The 18,956-nt window shown below is 34.7% G+C and overlaps 1 protein-coding gene across 1 annotated transcript in view; it reads left to right on the top strand.

Moving 5' to 3' along the window:
- LOC142336518 (oxysterol-binding protein-related protein 9-like) overlaps nucleotides 1-12,299 on the top strand; it is a 70,680-nt gene extending 58,381 nt beyond the window's left edge. The window contains exons 15-19 of the mRNA XM_075385420.1: nucleotides 1,519-1,603; nucleotides 1,721-1,817; nucleotides 2,144-2,364; nucleotides 4,653-4,788; nucleotides 11,951-12,299. Coding sequence (XP_075241535.1) covers nucleotides 1,519-1,603; nucleotides 1,721-1,817; nucleotides 2,144-2,364; nucleotides 4,653-4,788; nucleotides 11,951-12,094 — 683 coding nt within the window. The 3' untranslated portion in view covers nucleotides 12,095-12,299. The remainder of the gene's footprint in view (nucleotides 1-1,518; nucleotides 1,604-1,720; nucleotides 1,818-2,143; nucleotides 2,365-4,652; nucleotides 4,789-11,950) is intronic.
- Nucleotides 12,300-18,956: the final 6,657 nt, after the last annotated feature.

The following is an 18,956-nucleotide window of genomic DNA, read 5'->3' as shown; positions in this document are numbered from 1 at the left end:
CAATTTTCAAAATTTTAAGTCATTGCTCTAATTTTTCAGGTTTTTTCACTTTTCTGTGGGGTGTTGATTTGATTAAAGTAAGTAACCGTTTCTATTGTTGATATAAAGTTGAAAATTCCAAATTTAACTTTTTTGGTGGTCGCTAATGATAAACATCAAATACTGGGTGATTTTTGATGATTTTTTAATGTTTTTTGAAGTGCCGGTTTAAGCTGAGTTGTTGTTCTGGAAAATTTATTACCATAGATTTTGAATGCATTTAATGTTTGTTTTTTAAACTTTTTGAAAAACTTTTTAAAACTTTTGTGTTTCTGTTTGCTCTCAGTAATCATAGACAGCTGATTTGGAATCTTTTTACATTCACAAAATACTTCCGGTAAGGTATCTTTGTTTGCTGATTTCATATTCGAATTACATGATAAATTCAATAAAGGAGGTGTTTCGTTTTGTACTTTTTCTAGCTTTGAAGCGGTTTATTTAATGAAGTTATAGATTGGTTTCATTTTTCTGACGCTTTTTTGATCTGACGCTTTTTTGTTTCGCGCAGCAAATTTGAATAGTTCATTTTTTTTAAAATTGCTTCTTCCTCTTACTACAAGCATTCGGGAACGTGGTGTCATTTTTCATTTTTCTGTCAGTTTTGTGTCATTTGCGTGAATAGATTGGTGATCGAAAATGTTTTACTTCGCTGGAAATAATGGCTAGCACTTTAAATCTGGAATTTACTTTAAATTGTTTAATACCAAAGAAATTCTTGTGTTATAAAGATTCATCAACATATCTGTATCTTTACATCTGAATTCTAGAGCGAGGAAGTCTATTTCGTAGCTATTGCGGCAATCTGGTTCTTTTTTCGGTGTTTATTTCTTTTTGTTTACTTCATTTATTTCTTTGAGTCGGAGATTTTGACTTTAAGTTTAAAGTGGGATCAATTTCCGGGATTGTTTTTCAGTACTTGTCAAGCTACTGTTTCCCGAAGTTGTCCTCGCCAATGATTCTTGCGACAGTTTGATTTCATTTTTCAGTGACTTGACTGCTTACTCTTTTGCGTCAGGTTTTAGGTGACTTTTATGATTTATGTCAATTGAAGAAATGGTTTGAATTGTAATTACACCGTAGAGCTTCTTAGCCCCATTATCAGCTATTTCAAGTTCAATACAAGCTAACCTGTTGTTCCTACTTTACATGCTACTTATTTTAAAAATGATTGCAAAAACCCCTGCAGGCTGAATTTGAAATGTAGATGCAGTGATTGTGTAGCTTAATGTTAATCTGTCACCAAACTATTTACTTATTTCATCTTTTTGTGTTAGTTGACTTGTAATGTCTTTTTTTTGCAATGTCCTTATTAATCCTTAGAGGTACTTAGTCCTTTGATGACAATTTTGTCTTAAGCTTCTGAGTTTAACTTGTGATGGCCCTTCCAATAGTAATGTTATTTTTCCATCAAAAGATGTTCGTTATGTGTACATATCAAAATTGACAAATATTTTTTTCTGAATGCGTGTTTTGTTTCAGCTGTTGATATGGTAGGAGAAGCGATCATTAAACTTCTGGGCCACAATGAGTCATATCGAGTCACATTTCCAAGTGCCTATGGAAGGTGAGTGTTTCCACCTTCTCAGACCTCCTGATGTTTTAAATAATCAACAACACAATCTGTTTTGCGCTCCCATTTGGAAGACTAAATTCTGCTTTTTTGAGTGCGAAGTGTGTTTAGAAACATTTTGGCAGTGCCGTGGTCTGAGTTGGGTGGCTTGTGTCAGCTGGAGTGCCTGGAATCGGGCTACAAAGCAGAGATCGAGTTCAGAACTAGAGTAAGTATTTTTAACCTATATACTTCAACTTGCGAAATGAAATTTCTTTCTGCTGTTTTGGAAAACATTTTTGTTTTATGTTTTGGCGAATAAAACGTTAGGTGGATAGTTCCAAGTTGTTGAAAGGAAAACAAACAAGTTAAAAAAAGATACATCTTCTCGCGCTCTTAAATTAAAGTTGCCCTAAATTTTGACCAAATCAAGCGTTTCTGTTTCATTGGACAGATAGTTTATGCTCTCGGAAACTACAGTTACTGGGGTCACAAGTTGTGTTAAAACTTGTGTATCTTGTTAGGTATTGAGAACAAGTTGTTGTCTTTTTCCAGGGTGGTCTCAAATTCACGAGTATCGAGCGTGATTCTGTGCGAGTTCGGGTGTTCGAGGCAGGCAACAAGCAGATAGGCACAATACAGGGACTGTGGACAGGGCTTCTCACCAGCACTTTTGGCACCTCGGGAGAAGTTGTGTTTGTGGACACGAATGAGATGAAATCCTCAAAGAAGAGAGTGCGACCTCTGAATGAACAGTTGTCAAATGAATCAAGAAAGTAAGGCTGTCCTTAGAGTATTGCTCTTTTCATTAAATGCCGACACACAAGTCGTACGGGTCTGTAAGTGCAATTAAAAATTTGCCTAAACCATGTTTTTAATTGTTCTCAAACGAAGTTTGTAGCAATTATATCAATCCAGCTGGTCTTTTCAAAATGCGATTTTTTGTACTATCGACTTTTTGACGGACTGTTTTTAATTGCTCTTGAACGAAGTTCATAGCAATTATTGTAAACATGTTGGCCTTTTTATGCAAATTTTTCGCTTGACCAATTTGCGTTTTTATTCTAGAACATTCTTTGACTTCGCAAGTGACTTTTTCACGCTTTCGTTCTTCATTTTTGAGTGATCTGTATTGCTCTCACTCCAAAGTAGAGCGTGTTGCTAAAATAAATTTGTTTGCAGCATATAAATACTAAGGGTCTGATGGACGAGTGGTCAGTGCTTTTGGTAATGAATCGGAGGCCAATGGTTCGAATCCCGGCGGGAGCTAATTTTTTTCTACCTGCTTGTTCGTTCGAGAGCAATTCTTCCCCGACATTAGTTGCTTAATGTTTTCATCTTACAATTTGCCTTTTTGTTCTCAAAAACATTAGAAACAGTTAGGGTCCGGAGGGCATTAAGTTAGCGTAGTCTTACGGCTCACTATTATCTAAGTATGCGATTCACCGAAGCAGTTCAGAGACAAAATTTCATGCTATGAAGGGTGGTTTGACCTCTCCCCAACCCCTAACACTCGCCCCCTTGTTTGGAATAATTTTGTAAGTCGCTAAATCTTGTTCCAATCAGTCACCTAATGTTTGACTTTGTTTCCATGCTATTTATATAAAGGAATTGGCCGTTCCTACTCATAATATGTCTGACAATGGCGCGAAAATCTGGCCATAAATATCTTGTAACACAGCTCTCACTCAAATGGCGCGTATAAATTGTTACAAATACTGATTGATTTGTGAAGAATCCAATTCGAGAAACTAGGAAATTTTTAATTGCTCTCGAATGAGAAGCAATCATTGTTAAGGTCTGTGTCTTTTTTATGCAGATTTTCGCTTGACCGTTTTTTGCGCTGTTCTTCTAGAATAATCTTTGACTTCTCAAGTGACTTTTTTACTCACTTCTTGATTTTTGAGCGATTGCAATTGCTCTCACTCCGAACTAAAGTTTGTTCAAACAAAACTGATTGTTAGAGAGTAGATGACAAGGCCCTGGTAGCCGGGTGGTTAATACCTCCGTCGAGGTGACGGAAGCCGACTCAAGAGGTCGGGCTTCGAGCCCTACCTTCGGCTGATGTTTTTGCACTCTACAGCCCTCGAATTAAATTGCCCCGCCTGTCAATCGAGAGCAATTTTTCCGACGTTAGTCGGTTTATTAATAGCCGCACAGCGATAGCTGGGGCTATTATTGGCCTTCTCTTGGTTTTTTTTTTATTTCGTCGTCATGATTTTTGTTACGACCATATGACGTCACAGCCACTTTTTGTTCATTCGTTCATGCAATTTCAACTGAATTGCATGTGTGACGTCATTTTTCGCTCTTAGTGGAGCGAGTTCTTTTGTTCTCGCGCGTGATAAATTTTTGGTCACACTTGACTTACCTCACTCTCAAAAATGACTTCCTCACTTTGAAATTGACTTTTATTTACTTTAATTCAAAGAGATGAGGTCAAATGGGTGTGTGTCACTCTAAATGAAGGTTATTTGAGATCAGCTAATAGAGGCAGCAATAACTTTACAGATTTTTAATCAAAGTATAACAGATCAGCCTTCAATGAAAAGACGAATTTTTTTGGTCTGTCTTTTTTACTGGTTTTTTAGACTGCCGATCTACGAATCTATTGCGGCTATTTTCTGGCAATCTGCCAGCTATGTTGTTAAATGTTCGGTTAAAGTTATCCTGGTATGCAAGACCAAGCTGCAAGAGCATTAACGTTATCACTTTACGATACATCATTTAGATAATCTTTGATGAAAAGATTTTTCTCCATATTTCTTTGGAATGCAGCGTTATATATCCACAGAATTTATTTAGTGGAAATTTCTAAAATTTCTTATATTAGCTTTACTTACTCTAAATTTAGAGTCTAAATTTAAGTGAACATAACATTTTTCTCTTGTGTAGCAATAAATTTTTTTCTGGTAGTGTTTCATTCTCAAACGAGGTGATGGGAATCAATAACGACAGTTTTCCGTTAATCTGCCAGGTATACGTTTAATGTCGTATCCTTAGTATTTGTCAATGTTAGGTAATATATCAAATATATGCTTAATTTTGTAACTTTTGTCTCTAGTAAATGGCGGCACGTGACACACTACCTGGGTGAGAAGAACATAGAGGAGGCACAGAAGCACAAAAAGGCTTTGGAGGACGTGCAGAGGGCAGAGGAGGGTGCGAGGAAGAAGAACAACGAAAAGTTCAAGCCAAATGTATGTACACAGTTGCTAGCGTCTTACTATTTTGCAGCGAAATAACTAATAACCGAGGCTATTATTGGCCTGCTCTTGGATTTTTGTCCTGACCCACTTTAGTGGGGGGAGTATATAGTCAGATGTGTTATTTCTTTTTTTTGTTCTGTCAATTTTGGCCGATCGATGTATTCATCGTAGAGAGTTGTGAGTGGTATCATTAGAAAGCCCGTCCAGCGTATAATATGGAATTTAAAAGATTTTTTTTTATTTTCGCTACAGGGAGTTATCGAGGTTTAAAATTTTTGCGAATAGGAGACGAGATTGCGTAGTTTTATTCACATTTTCCGTTTTTTTTATCTAATTTTCACCAATGTTTAAATTGTTAACGGTTGTGGGATTGATTTTATCTTTAAAGTTATAGGAGGGTTGCTGAATTATTGGATCCGAGTTTTTTGGCCTGAGTTTATTAGTAGCCGCCTCAGCTTCTCAGCCGGCTATTATAGCGCTTCTATTTCTTTTACAATTCAAAGAATTTGAATTGATTGGGGCGCTCTTTTTTATCTGTTCACACATTTTCATGATTTTTTGAAGTCAATTTGGAGTAGTGATTTTGGTCACGCCGAAACAGGAAGCGGAGCGAAAAAGCGAGTGGTTTTGTGGCGTGAAATTTTTTAACTCTAATTTTAAAGTAGAGTGAGAAAACGGTGTTTGAACAAAAATTCGCTTTCTCGCTAGTGATTTTTGTTCACATCTTTGATTTTTACTGTTTTCCGATTTTTTGGATCGGATTTTTTTCTTAATGGTTTTCCGAACCCATTCATAGTTCATTTTAGGTCTAGTTTTTTGTGTTAACCAAATTCACTTTTTCGCTAGTGGTTTTTTTTGTTCACATGCTGCATTTTAACTTTGATTTTGTTTTTTAATTTTTTGATCTGATTTTTTTTAGAAATGGTTTTCCCATTTCACTCATAGTCCCTACTAGGTCTAGTCTTTTGTTTAGTCAATGAAAATTGTTTGAATTGTACGTCAAGACTTGTCCTGCTATTTTTTTGCTTAGTTGGATAAAAATTTTTTGCTTTATCTCATGTTGCCGCCTTTATGACATTTTGTGTGAAATCTTTTTGATTTCTCTAGGCTAGTTCTCTTCTCATTCTGCTAAGTGTTTTTAGACAGCAGTTGCTCAGCAAAGCAATTCAAAATGAACAGAGTCAGTATCAAAAAACGAATCAGAAATAGAAACGGGATAAAGCCCGATTTTAGATGCCAGTTACTCGAACTTTGTTCATAGTTATTATCTCTAATGCTTATCTCAATTTTAGGATTTTATAAAATACTCTTTTTGCACAATCTGGAGCCCTCAAATCATCATCAAAAATGGGCATTTGTCTCATGTTTTCACACAAATTAAAATTTTCTTTTTTATTCTACTGATACCCTACATTTTATCTCTAACTATAGTTCTGGTTATATCTCTATCTATGCCTTAGTTGTGAATGGGAAACCCAGTCACAACTATGGCTTTTACTTACTCTATTGTTTTTGTTTAGATTTTAATTTTGGTTTAGATTGATTGATTTTATTAACTCGAGCTATCAGAGAAACAGCTTGGGGAACCAAGGGCGAAGCCCCCCTCGCCGCAGATAGTCTCAACTCGAGCTAAAGTCTAAGCTTGTGTTAAACTCAAACCTATGGTCTCAACTATAAGACATAGAGGGCACTTAGACTGATAGCAATATCAGGGCTGATCTCGATCTCGACATTTTAATGGGGCGCGGCCTTTTTTCAAAACACTCCGCTTGTATAGATTTTATGTAAATTACTGACAAGAATTTCAAATCACGGCTCAATTTTTTTTAATAGCCGCACAGCGATAGCTGGGGCTATTATTGGCCTTCTCTTGGTTTTTTTTATTTCGTCGTCATGATTTTTGTTACGACCATATGACGTCACAGCCACTTTTTGTTCATTCGTTCATGCAATTTCAACTGTTGTCATGCAATTTTGTTCATTCGTTCAATGTGTGACGTCATTTTTCGCTCTTAGTGGAGCGAGTTTTTTGTTCATGCGCGTGATTAAATTTTTGGTCACACTTGACTTACCTCACTCTCAAAAATGACTTCCTCACTTTGTAATTGACTTTTATTTACTTTAATTCAAAGAGATAAGGTCAAATGGGTGTGTGTCACTCTAAATGAAGGTTATTTGAGATCAGCTAATAGAGACAGCAATAACTTTACAGATTTTTAATCAAAGTATAACAGATCAGCCTTCAATGAAAAGACGAATTTTTTTGGTCTGTCTTTTTTACTGTTTTTTTTAGACTGACGGTCTACAAATCTATTGCGGCTATTTTCTGGCAATCTGCCAGCTATGTTACAAAAATTTTGACTTTACAAAAATGAAGCCCCAGCAAACATATAATATATATAACGTTATAATATGGTTTCAGAGTTAATTTTATGGCCCTGACCGACTATTTTCGTAAATTTTTATGGACTCTTTATGTTTTGTTTTCATTTTTTTTTGTAGTCCAATGACTTAGTCCAACACTTTTTGTATTCCAATGACTTAGTCTCCGCAATCAAAAATGCAATTGGATTTTTTATGAGGTATAATTGAACAATGCTTTCAGTCTCCTATGAATTTGAATATATCTGTTTAAAGAAAATGTCGGTGAATTTCTGAAATTTTCCAGTATTTTAGCATTTTTCAACCACTGGCGTATTTTCAGTAAAAACAGGCGGAAGCCCTTTTCCTGTGAGTAATACTTTAATGTCTGTAATAGTTTTATATTTAACTAACAGTTTCTTGGTTTTGATACTACAAGTTTTCATTTTTTGTTTGATTTTTGAGCATAATTGCGTACTTTATAGGTTCATTTTGCTTCCTTGTCAAATTTCCACCTTTTTGGCAGGTCCAATTGAGCTATAATTTAATCTTTTTACCGGATTTAATTTCAACCTTGTGTTTCTCGGCCTTGTTACTACTGTTACTACGAGATTTCTTAAAATGTTTTACGAGATTTTCTATTTGTACCTTTTAAAGGATTCTCGTTTTGAATTATAACATTAATGGTAGGTTTCATTGTGTTTGAAATATTGCGCAATTGAACATTTTTAATGCTCTTTGGGACAAGTCGCGTAAAGTTGAATTGACTTTTCGAAATTTTGCCGGTGTTTGTCGTTCTTTTTGTAGTCGTAAGACGTACACTAGATAATGATAAGTCTCAATTGCTTCCTATGGAAATATAATTTACCATTTTAGTGATTTCAGTTAAAATTTAATGATAATAATCTTTTTGAAATTAATTATTTTCAAAAATGGAAAGCTACTTTTGAACTTCGCAACCTTTTCGCTCTTTTCTGTCGACCTGTTATCCAGTCGATTATGGACAGGTCCCATATCTTTTCTAATGAAGTATCGGTTAATTGTTTTCGTTTAGGTTTTATCTGATGCGAGTTTGATTATATGAATTTCTTTAATATAGACATCGAGTTTTGGTCGTAATTATTGTTTGTTATTTGGTTTCTATTAATGTCTTTTCTAGTAGTCCTATTAACAACAAGTTTCTTCGACCCTCTAACGTGGCATTTTTTTAATCCTTTAGTGGTTTATTTAACGATATGTATGTTTTTGAAAGTTTTCTATTTCATCATTTGGTAGCCACTTAAGTCAAGAATGTGGATGAACGGGGTGGAAACATTATGTGCAAACGAATTTGAATTGTAGAGCACTGTCTTTTTTAAAGATCTGTTCAAAAATTCTCATGTTTGAAGTAAAATTGTTGTGATCTATTTGGTCATACCAAAACAGAAATTGGATTGTCAAAGAGACTGCTTTTGCGGCGTGAAATTTTTTTGCTCTAATTCTAAAGTAGAATGAGAAAACGGTGGTTGAACGACAATTGGCTTTGCTTTCTCGCTAGTGGTTTTTTGTTCCCACGTGGAATTTTGACTTCTGTTTTTGTTTTTTTTTCTCGAAATTTATTGCATTTTTGTCTAGATGGTTTTCCCAATCCATTCATAGTTCATTCTAGGTCTAGTTTTTTGTTTAGTCGATGAATATTCTTTAAATAGTAGGTCATGACTTGTCCTGTTTTGTTTTTTTTTAAAATTCGCTCTACCCTTTGATTACGTTTTTCGTTTTAGATAAGTCAAGATTTTCTTGTTTGACTTCTGACTAACCTCACTCACTGTTTAACCTCAATGGAATTACGTACCTGAATAACCTTTTCAGCTATTTGAAATTTGTTTCTCGTACGCAATATAGTTGTTACGGTCAAGTTTAAACTCAAAAGAAATAGATGAACGGATGAGCCCGACAATAAGGTATAAAGTCATAGTGCATTAGATTATAAAAGTTTATGAGAGCCAATGCTCAATGGTATTGGCATTCAGCTTGTTATTCATAAATGTTGTAAACAGTGGATTATGTATAATTGCGTAATCTAACTAAATCTGCACAACAAATTCAACCAATTTGGTAATCTTTGAAAAAGCCAGTCAGTTGGTATCGTTTTCTTTCCCTTTTAATAGCCGCCGTCAGCCTCTCAACGGCTATTATTTAGGAGCTCTCCTTTTTTGCAATTCTAAGAATTTGAATTGTATTGGGGCGCTGTCTTTCTAAGACCTGTTCACACATTTTCTTGATTTCTGAAGTCAAATTGAAGCGATGATTTTGGTCACGCTAAAACAGGTGTAGCGAAAAAATGAATGGTTTTGCAGCGTGAAGTTTTTTCATTGTTCATTTGCCGCGTCAAGTAGAGTCAGAAAATGGTTTTTGAAGAGCATTTTTTTATTGGGTGTTTTTTGTTCACATGCGGCATAATGAGTTCGATTTTAAGTGATTTTTTCGATTTTAATAGTTTTTTCCTAATTGGTTTTTCCAATCTATTTTTAGTCCAATCTAGGTCTTGTATTTTTTGTTTGGTCAATTAAAATTCTTTGAATTGTTTCAGGACTTGTGCTATCTTTTTACAATTCAAAGAATTTGAAAATTGTATTGGGGCGCTGTCTTTTTTTTAAAATATGTTCACACATGTTTTTTGAAGTCAAATTTTAGTAGTGATTTTAGTCACGCCGAAACAGAAGTGGAGCGAAAAAACGAGTGGTTTTGCGGAGTGACATTTTTTGCTCTATTTTTAAAGTAGTGAAAAACGGAGTTTGAACAAAAATTCGCTTTCTCGGTAGTGGTTTTTTCACATGCGGCAATTTCGCTTTAATTTGTACTGTTTTTTCGAATTTTTTGGTTCGGATTTTTTTCTAAATGGTTTTCCAAATCCATTCCTAGTTCATTCTAGACCTTGTTTTTTGTTTGAACCAAATTTCCATTTCTCACTAGTGGTTTTTGTGCCCATGCAGCATTTTTACATTGATTTTTCGGTTTTTTAAAATATTTTGATCTGATTTTTTTAGAAATGATTTTTCCAGGTCACTCATAGTCCGTTCTAGGTCTACTTTTTTGTTTAGTCAATCAAAATTCTTTGAATTGTACGTCAGGACTTGTCCTGCTATGTTTTTTTATTTCGTCGGATTTTGTTCAGATTTTTATTTTGTTCAGATCATATGAAGTCAATCACTTCAAATCTGCAGGTGACTTACCTCACTCTCAAAAATGACTTCCTCTCTCTGAAATTGACGATCCTTGCGATCCATCGATGATTCTTGCGACCTGACTTCTTGGAATTGACGTTTCCAATTTAAGTGATTTCTGCTGCTTTGAGTTTTGTGCGTGACGTCATTTTCCTGCTTTTAGGTCAATTGTGTGACTTACCTCACTCAACAAAATGACTTCTGAACTCGCTTAATGAACTATAAATTTTGTGAGCATTTACTAGTTAAAGGTCAATAGTGTGCATCTAACTATTGCGAAACGTATGTGCCCTAGTTCTTGAGTATTAGAGTCTTGAGTTTTTGATTTCGAATATTAATTTTGAATAAGCGTGTGTGTTCATAAAATTGACAATCAGAATCTAACCAAAAAGTCTAGTGGTCTAATAAAGGACTTGTGGTCAATTTGTCTATCTTATTTCTTTAGTTGCTTCAATTCATGAAAGGCCACAAGCGTCTATCGCGGCATTTTTCTGGCAATCTGCCGGCTACGTTTTAGTTTTTTTGCTGGGATTTTTTTCTAAACGGTTTTCCCAATCAAGTTTCACTTTTGGTCTGTTTCGTTTACTATCTTTTTGAAAGTGCAGATCTACGAAGCTACTGCGGCTAATGTCTGGCGATCTGCCAGCTATGTTTTGATTATTATTCAACAAATTGTTCTTGAACAAAGTTTGTATCATATGATTTGGGTCCGGTTGGTCTTCTTATCTTCCTCTTAGAACTTGACTGGTGTCTGAAGTGCATACTTTACAATGATTGCTCAGTAGTCAATGTTTAAAGGTGCAAAGAGCAATTTCGTGACTTTTGAACACCCCGTACTTTCAAAATTTAGGGGGCTTTGGCGTCTCACTATTCGTTTTGTTGGATGAATTTTTCGGAAATGCTTATTTTGGTTAATAGCCTGTGTTCTGCTGTTATTAATTGTCTCTTGTTTTTTGGGACATTTTTGCGTCAATATTGCTTGAACGTTTTTGTTGTAGGACATTCCTTGAGTTCTCAAGTGAATTTTTCACGCTTCCTTTCTTAGTTTTTGAGTTTGATCAATTGCTCTCACTCCTAAGTAAAGGTTGTTGCTAAAATGAGAGAGAGAGAGAGAGAGATTGTAATAGAGTGAAGTACAATGCCTTGATAGCCTCGTGGTTAATGGTTCTGCCGAGAACTCCGGAATTCGGGGTTCAATCGTTCGCTGGCGGTTTTTTTTGCACTCATAAAAAATTATCCTTGATACAGTCCCTGAATTAAATTGCCCCGCCTGTCGTCTGAGAGCAATTTATCTGACGTTAGTCGGCTTGTGTTTATTTGAGCGCTGTCTTTTTAAAGCTGCGAAGCTGTAATTTTCTGAACCTAGGTTAGATTTCAAAACAAGTTCTGCCTCATAATCAGCTTGCAAGGGTTCCGGTAACTACCAGTTAGCTTAGTAGTTAAATGCCAATTAAGAGATGTTCGTGCGTATCAGTTAGGTGCATTGTAATTTTTAGCTTATAACGATTTTGTGTCCATTTGTGTGAAGCTTTGAAACGGTTTTGTGTCGATTTCTTGAACATGCTTCTTACCAATCTTCTCTGTTTCAGTACTTCGAAGTGTACAAAAATGTGAATGGAATTGACTATTATCGCTTCAAAAGAGACCTGAGTACGAGAGTCGCAGAACTCAAATCAAAAACAGTTGCGTCATCAGCAACTGAAGCATCTTCTGAGCAACTAACATCAACTTAAATGGTGCCAATGGCTAATCGACAACTACTCTTATAATTATTATTATTATTAATATTACATGACTTTATAATCGCAGAAAATATAAATATCAGTGTAAAAATATATTTTAAATTAGTTGCCTTCCTTAATTTATCCATTAGCTGTGAAAATATTTCTCAATGGGATTTTATGTTCAATTCAGATTCAATATATTCTTCGTACAGTACTCTTTCGCTGTCGCCTGAAAATGATGAGTTCATTACAAGAGTTGAGGTGCAAATTCACAATCTAGACGGAGCTAGCCAGGAAGCAATTTTTTTTTCGAGGCAACTGGATTTCAGATTTTTGAACTATTGACGCTATTTGTGTACAAAAATTTAATTAACACAAGGAGAGAATGTGCATAAGCCGTGGTAAGCTTATGTTACACACCCCCGCCCTCCTCAAAATAAAATCAAAGTTGTGGAGATTCTGTTTTTGCTAGTAAAATAGCTGTGCACGTGAATTGGATTCTTCAAGATCTGTTAAGTACTGAAAAACTATTTCAACTATAACTTGCGGATGTGCATCTGTCGTCGATTAATTGGACTGAAGTTACCGTTATCATGCTAAAACCAAAACAAACGTGATGGGTAATACACGATAGCTGGTAAAATTTCAAACCATCAAATGCAGAACAATTCGTTCAAATTAATTTTTTTTTGTTTGGATCACGTCGGAGATTTGAATAATACTGAAGTTGTTAATGATCGTAAGGTAGCAGAACGATCTATTTTACAAATGCGTACAAGAAAAAGTTCACTGAAAACAGAATCACTCCTATAGGCAATTTTTAATTGCTCTCAAACGAAATTAGTAGCAATTATATTAGTCCTGTCGGTCTTTTTTTATGCGATTTTTCGCTTGACCAATTTTTCGTCTGACGCTTTTGACTTTTCGTCCTCAAAAACGGGATAAACAGGTAGCGCCCAGCGAGCACTAAGTGCTCTTAGAGCCTTTCAAATCTGTTTCAGCTCAAACTGTTTTGGAGACCTATACTTATGGTGTGAAGGGCGGTTCTTAGAGGGTGAAGACACCCCCACTGTTGACCCCCCCCCCCCCCCCACTATTGCCGACACCGCCCCCCACCACGCTGTTGCCCCCCACCGGTGCCCCCAATCAGCCCCCGGTGCACCGCCCTCGACAACGAACAACCGATTGCTAAAAACACGCAATTTTATAATTTTCACAATTTTTTTTAAGCTTTTTGACAATTTTTGTCATTATTTGAGTTTTTTCAGCACCAGGTTTCAAGGAACCTCCTCCGCCCCGTCTTTACAGAGGCAGGGGCCAGAAATTGTCCTTAATTGTCATTTACTGGCAGGGGCCAGAAAATGACAATTTTTGTCATTATTTGAGTTTTTTCAGCACCAGGTTTCAAGGAACCTCCTCCACGTCTTTACAGAGGCAGGGGCCAGAAAATGTCCTTAAGGGTTTGATATTAAATTACTGAAAAAATTTTATATATAATGGAATTTTTCGATTTTTTAAAATGACCAAATTTTATAACTTTTTCGAAAATTTTTGTCGGTCTTCAAGTTTCATCAGCCTCAAGGGCCACATAACCTCCTCTAGGGTTTGAGAATAGGTAACTATAGTTTCTAAATGTAATGGATTGTTTTTCACGATTTTAACATCACGAATTTTAGCGTTTTTTTTGACAAAAAGTGCAAATTTTTTCAATTTAGTTTTAATTATCCGTGTCTTTTCAGACGAAGGGGCCAGAAAACGTCCTGAAGGGTTCAATAATAAATTACTGAAAAGTTTTCATTTGCCATGGAATAGCTTTCAATTTGTTACAAATTTTATCAATTTTTTTGAAAATTTTGTCGGTCTTCAAGTTTCTCTAGCCTCAAGAGCCACATAACCTCCTCTAGGGTTTGAGAATAGGTTACTGTATAGTTTCTAGATGTAGTGGAATGTTTTCCACGATTTTCACATTACGAATTGTAGCTTTTTTTTGACAAAACGTGCTAATTTTTTCAATTTGATTTTACTTATCCGCGTCTTTTCAGACGCAGGGGCCAGAAAACGTCCTTAAGGGTTCAATAATCTATATATTAATTCTAACTCGAATGCTATTCCACCATGTTTAAGTGCCTATCTTCACATGTTTTAACGTCCCTTAAACATGCAGCCTAGCGTATTGCATGCATCCTATACCACCATGTTTAAGCGCCAATCTTCACATGTTTTAACGGTCCTTAAACATGCAGCGTGTTCTGTGGCTTGGTTTTATGTGTGTGCGTGCGTGTGTCCGTGAGCATGCATGCGTATGTGTGTGTATGTGTTTGTGCTCTTTTCGGTTTTGGGACGTTCAATTCGTTTTCGAACGTTTGCTTGCTTTTCAAACGTTCAATTTGTTTTCGAACGTTTTTTTTTACTTGACCGCTTACGTCTATGTAACTCTGTTTGTGTGTGTGTGTGTGTGTTTGTGACCTTCAACTGATAAAATTTAACTGACGTTAACCATGGCTTGGAGTACAACCACTGAATTTTATCTTTGTGCGTTTGTGTGTTAACCTGTTTGCGCAAGCGTGTGTGTATGTAATTGTGTTTGCGTGCACGCGTGTGAGACCTTGATATTTTGACATTTAACTGAGGTTAATCGTTACATTGAGTTGCTTTAATGCAATACTGATTGTTCTTTTTACATATTATCATTCCTTTTTTGCATATCCCAGATGGCCAACGATTTGGTGAGCATCCATTGGTGATTAAAATTAATTAGGGCAGGCAGGTCTTAAGTGGTCTAAAGGTTTGTGAGGTTTTGCTCAGATTTTTTTCATTTTCTCAGACTCTTATCCTGAAATTCAGTTATCCTCCTGACTTTTCTTCGCTAAAACTTTTCGCTTTTCTTGGCTAAAACGTTCTTCGCTTTTCTTTGTTAAGGATAACTTTCAGAAATGAGTGCTCTACCAATAAAAGGACTGCAGCAAAGCTTTAAAGCTGAGATCACAAAATTTGAGCAACAAATTATGGTTGCTGTTGAGCGGTTTCAGACAACATTGAATTATTCTGTCTATAAAGCAAAAAACCAAGAGTCTGACAGAAAGAAACTCAAAAAGCTGAAAGTAAAAAAGTTAAGAGTAAAAAGTTAAGAAAGTGCTACGAAATAGATAGATTGAGAGCAACTATCAAAAAGACATTTTTTGCTCACTTTCCTCACTTTCTTTTCTCACTTTCTTTTCCCTTTTTTTCTCACTTTCTTTTCTCACTTTCTCTTCTCACTTTCTTTTCTCACTTTCTCTTCTCACTTTCTCTGCTCACTTTCTTTTCTCACTTTCTTCTATCACTATCTTTTCTAACTTTTTTTTTCTTACTTTCCTCACTTTTTTTCTCACTTTCTCTTCTCACTTTCTTTTCTCACTTTCTTTTCTCACTTTTTTTTCTCACTTTCTTTTCTCTTTATTTCTCACTTTCTTTTCTCACTTTCTTTTCTCACTTTCTTTTCCCACTTTCTTTTTCTCACTTTCTTTTTCTCACTTTCTTGTTCTCACTTTCTTTTTCTCACTTTCTTTTTTCTCACTTCCTTTTCTCTCTTCCTTTTCTCACATTCTTTTCTCATTTTTTCCTCCCTTTTTTCTCACTTTCTTTTCTCACTTTCTTTTCTCACTTTCTTTTCTCACTTTATTTTCTCTTTTTCTTTTCTCACTCTCTTTTCTCTTTTTTTCCTCACTTTCTTTTCTCACTTTCTTTTCTCACTTTCTCTTCTCACTTTCTCTGCTCACTTTCTTTTCTCATTTTCTTCTATCACTATCTTTTCTAACTTTTTTTTCTCACTTTCTTTTCTCACTTTCTTTTCTCCTTTTCTTTGCTCCTTTTCTTTTTTCCTTTTCTTTTCTCCTTTTCTTTTCTCCTTTTCTTTTCTCACTTTCTTTTCTCACTTTCTTTTCTCACTTTCTTTTCTCACTTTCTTTTCTCACTTTCTTTTCTCAATTTTTTGGCTCACTTTTTTTTCACTTTCTTTTCTCACTTTCTTTTCTTTTTTTCTCTTTTTCTTTTCTCACTTTCTTTTCTCTTTTTCTTTTTTTACTCTCTTTTTTCGTTTTTTTTCTCACTTTCTTTTCTCACTTTCTTTTCTCACCTTCTTTCCTCACTTTCTTTTCTCAATTTTTTGGCTCAGTTTTTTCGTTTTCGTTTCTCACTTTCTTTTCTCACTTTCTTTTCTCACTTTCTTTTCTCAATTTTTTGGCTCAGTTTTTTTTTCACTTTCTTTTCTCACTTTCTTTTCTCACTTTCTTTTCTTTTTTCTCTTTTTCTTTTCTCACTTTCTTTTCTCACTTTCTTTTCTCACCTTCTTTCCTCACTTTCGTTTCGTTTTCTTTTCTCCTTTTCTTTTCTCACTTTCTTTTCTCACTTTCTTTTCTCACTTTCTTTTCTCACTTTCTTTTCTCACTTTCTTTTCTCACTTTCTTTTCTCACTTTCTTTTCTCAATTTTTTGGCTCACTTTCTTTTTTCACTTTCTTTTCTCACTTTCTTTTCTCACTTTCTTTTCTTTTTTTCTCTTTTTCTTTTCTCACTTTCTTTTCTCTTTTTCTTTTTTTACTCTCTTTTTTCGTTTTTTTTTCTCACTTTCTTTTCTCACTTTCTTTTCTCACCTTCTTTCCTCACTTACGTTTCGTTTTCTTTTCTCACTTTTTTTTCTCACTTTCCTTTCTCACTTTCTTTTCTCAATTTTTTGGCTCAGTTTCTTTTTTCACTTTCTTTTCTCACTATCTTTTCTCACTTTCTTTTCTTTTTTTCTCTTTTTCTTTTCTCACTTTCTTTTCTCACTTTCTTTTCTCACCTTCTTTCCTCACTTTCGTTTCGTTTTCTTTTCTCACTTTCTTTTCTCACTTTCTTTTCTCACCTTCTTTTCTCACTTCCTTTTCTCACTTTTTTCTCCTTTTTTTCTCTCTTTTCTCACTTTCTTTTCTCACTTTCTTCTCTCGCTTTCTTTTCTCACTTTTCTCACTTTCTTTTCTCATTTTCTTTTCTCATTTTTTTCTCCCTTAACTGGTCTAAAGTTTTGTGAGGTTTTGGTCAGATTTTTTTCATTGTCTCAGACTCTTATCCTGAAATTCAGTTATCCTCCTGACTTTTCTTCGCGAAAACTTTTCTTCGCTTTTCTTGGCTAAAACGTTCTTCGCTTTTCTTCGTTAAAGATAACTTTCAGAAATGAGTGCTCTACCAATAAAAGGACTGCAGCAAAGCTTTAAAGCTGAGATCACAAAATTTGAGCAGCAAATTGTGGTTGCCATTAAGTGGTTTCAGACAACATTGAATTCTTCTGTCTATAAAACAAAAAGCCAAGAGTCTGACAGAAAGAAACTCAAAAAGTTGAAAGTAAAAAAGTTAAGAGTAAAAAGTTAAGAAAGTGCTACGAAATAGATAGATTGAGAGCAACTATCAAAAAGACATTTTTTGCTCACTTTCCACACTTTCTTTTCTCACTTTCTTTTCTCACTTTCTCTTCTCACTTTCTTTTCTCACATTCTCTTCTCACTTTCTCTGCTCACTTTCTTTTCTCACTTTCTTCTCTCACTATCTTTTCTAACTTTTTTTCTCACTTTCTTTTCTCACTTTCTTTTCTCACTTTTTTCTCACTTTCTCTTCTCACTTTCTTTTCTCACTTTCTTTTCTCAGTTTTTTTTCTCACTTTCTTTTCTCTCTTTTTTCTCACTTCCTTTTCTCACTTTCTTCTCTCACTATCTTTTCTAACTTTTTTCTCACTTTCTTTTCTCACTTTCTTTTCTCACTTTCTTTTTCTCACTTTCTTTTTCTCACTTTCTTTTTCTCACTTTTTTTCTCACTTTCTCTTCTCACTTTCTTTTCTCACTTTCTTTTCTCACTTTTTTTCTCACTTTTTTTCTCACTTTCCTTTCTCACTTTCTTTTCTCACTTTCTTTTCTCACTTCCTTTTCTCTTTTTCTTTTTTTACTCTCTTTTCTCACTTTTTTCTCTTTTTCTTTTCTCTTTTTCTTTTCTCTTTTTGTTTTCTCTTTTCTTTTCTCACTTTCTTTTCTCACTTTCTTTTCTCACTTCCTTTTCTCTTTTTCTTTTTTTACTCTCTTTTCTCACTTTCTTTTCTCTTTTTCTTTTCTCTTTTTCTTTTCTCTTTTTGTTTTCTCATTTTCTTTTCTCACTTTTTTTCTCACTTTCTTTTCTTACTTTCTTTTCTCCCTTTTTTTCTCTCTTTTCTCACTTTCTTTTCTCACTTTTCTCACTTTCATTTCTCATTTTCTTTTCTCATTTTTTCCTCCCTTAATTGGTCTAAAATTTTGTGAGGTTTTGCTCAGATTTTTTTCATTGTCTCAGACACTTATCCTGAAATTCAGTTACCCTCCTGACTTTCCTTCGCTAAAACTTTTCTTCGCTTTTCTTGGCTAAAACGTTCTTCGCTTTTCTTCGTTAAAGATAACTTTCAGAAATGAGTGCTCTACCAATAAAAGGACTGCAGCAAAGCTTTAAAGCTGAGATCACAAAATTTGAGCAGCAAATTGTGGTTGCCATTAAGTGGTTTCAGACAACATTGAATTATTCTGTCTATAAAACAAAAAGCCAAGAGTCTGACAGAAAGAAACTCAAAAAGTTGAAAGTAAAAAAGATAAGAGTAAAGTTAAGAAAGTGCTACGAAATAGATATATTGAGAGCAACTATCAAAAAGACATTTTTCGCTCACTTTCCACACTTTCTTCTCTCACTTTCTTTTCTCACTTTCTCTTCTCACTTTCTTTTCTTACTTTCTCTGCTCACTTTCTTTTCTCACTTTCTTCTCTCACTATCTTTTCTCACTTTCTTTTCTCACTTTCTTTTTCTCACTTTCTTTTTCTCACTTTCTTTTTCTAACTTTTTTTCTCA

Source organism: Convolutriloba macropyga, chromosome 3, assembly GCF_964194025.1.
Source record: "Convolutriloba macropyga chromosome 3, txConMacr16.3, whole genome shotgun sequence".
Lineage (NCBI taxonomy): Eukaryota > Metazoa > Xenacoelomorpha > Acoela > Convolutidae > Convolutriloba > Convolutriloba macropyga.
This window is presented reverse-complemented; position numbering and strand designations above follow the sequence as displayed.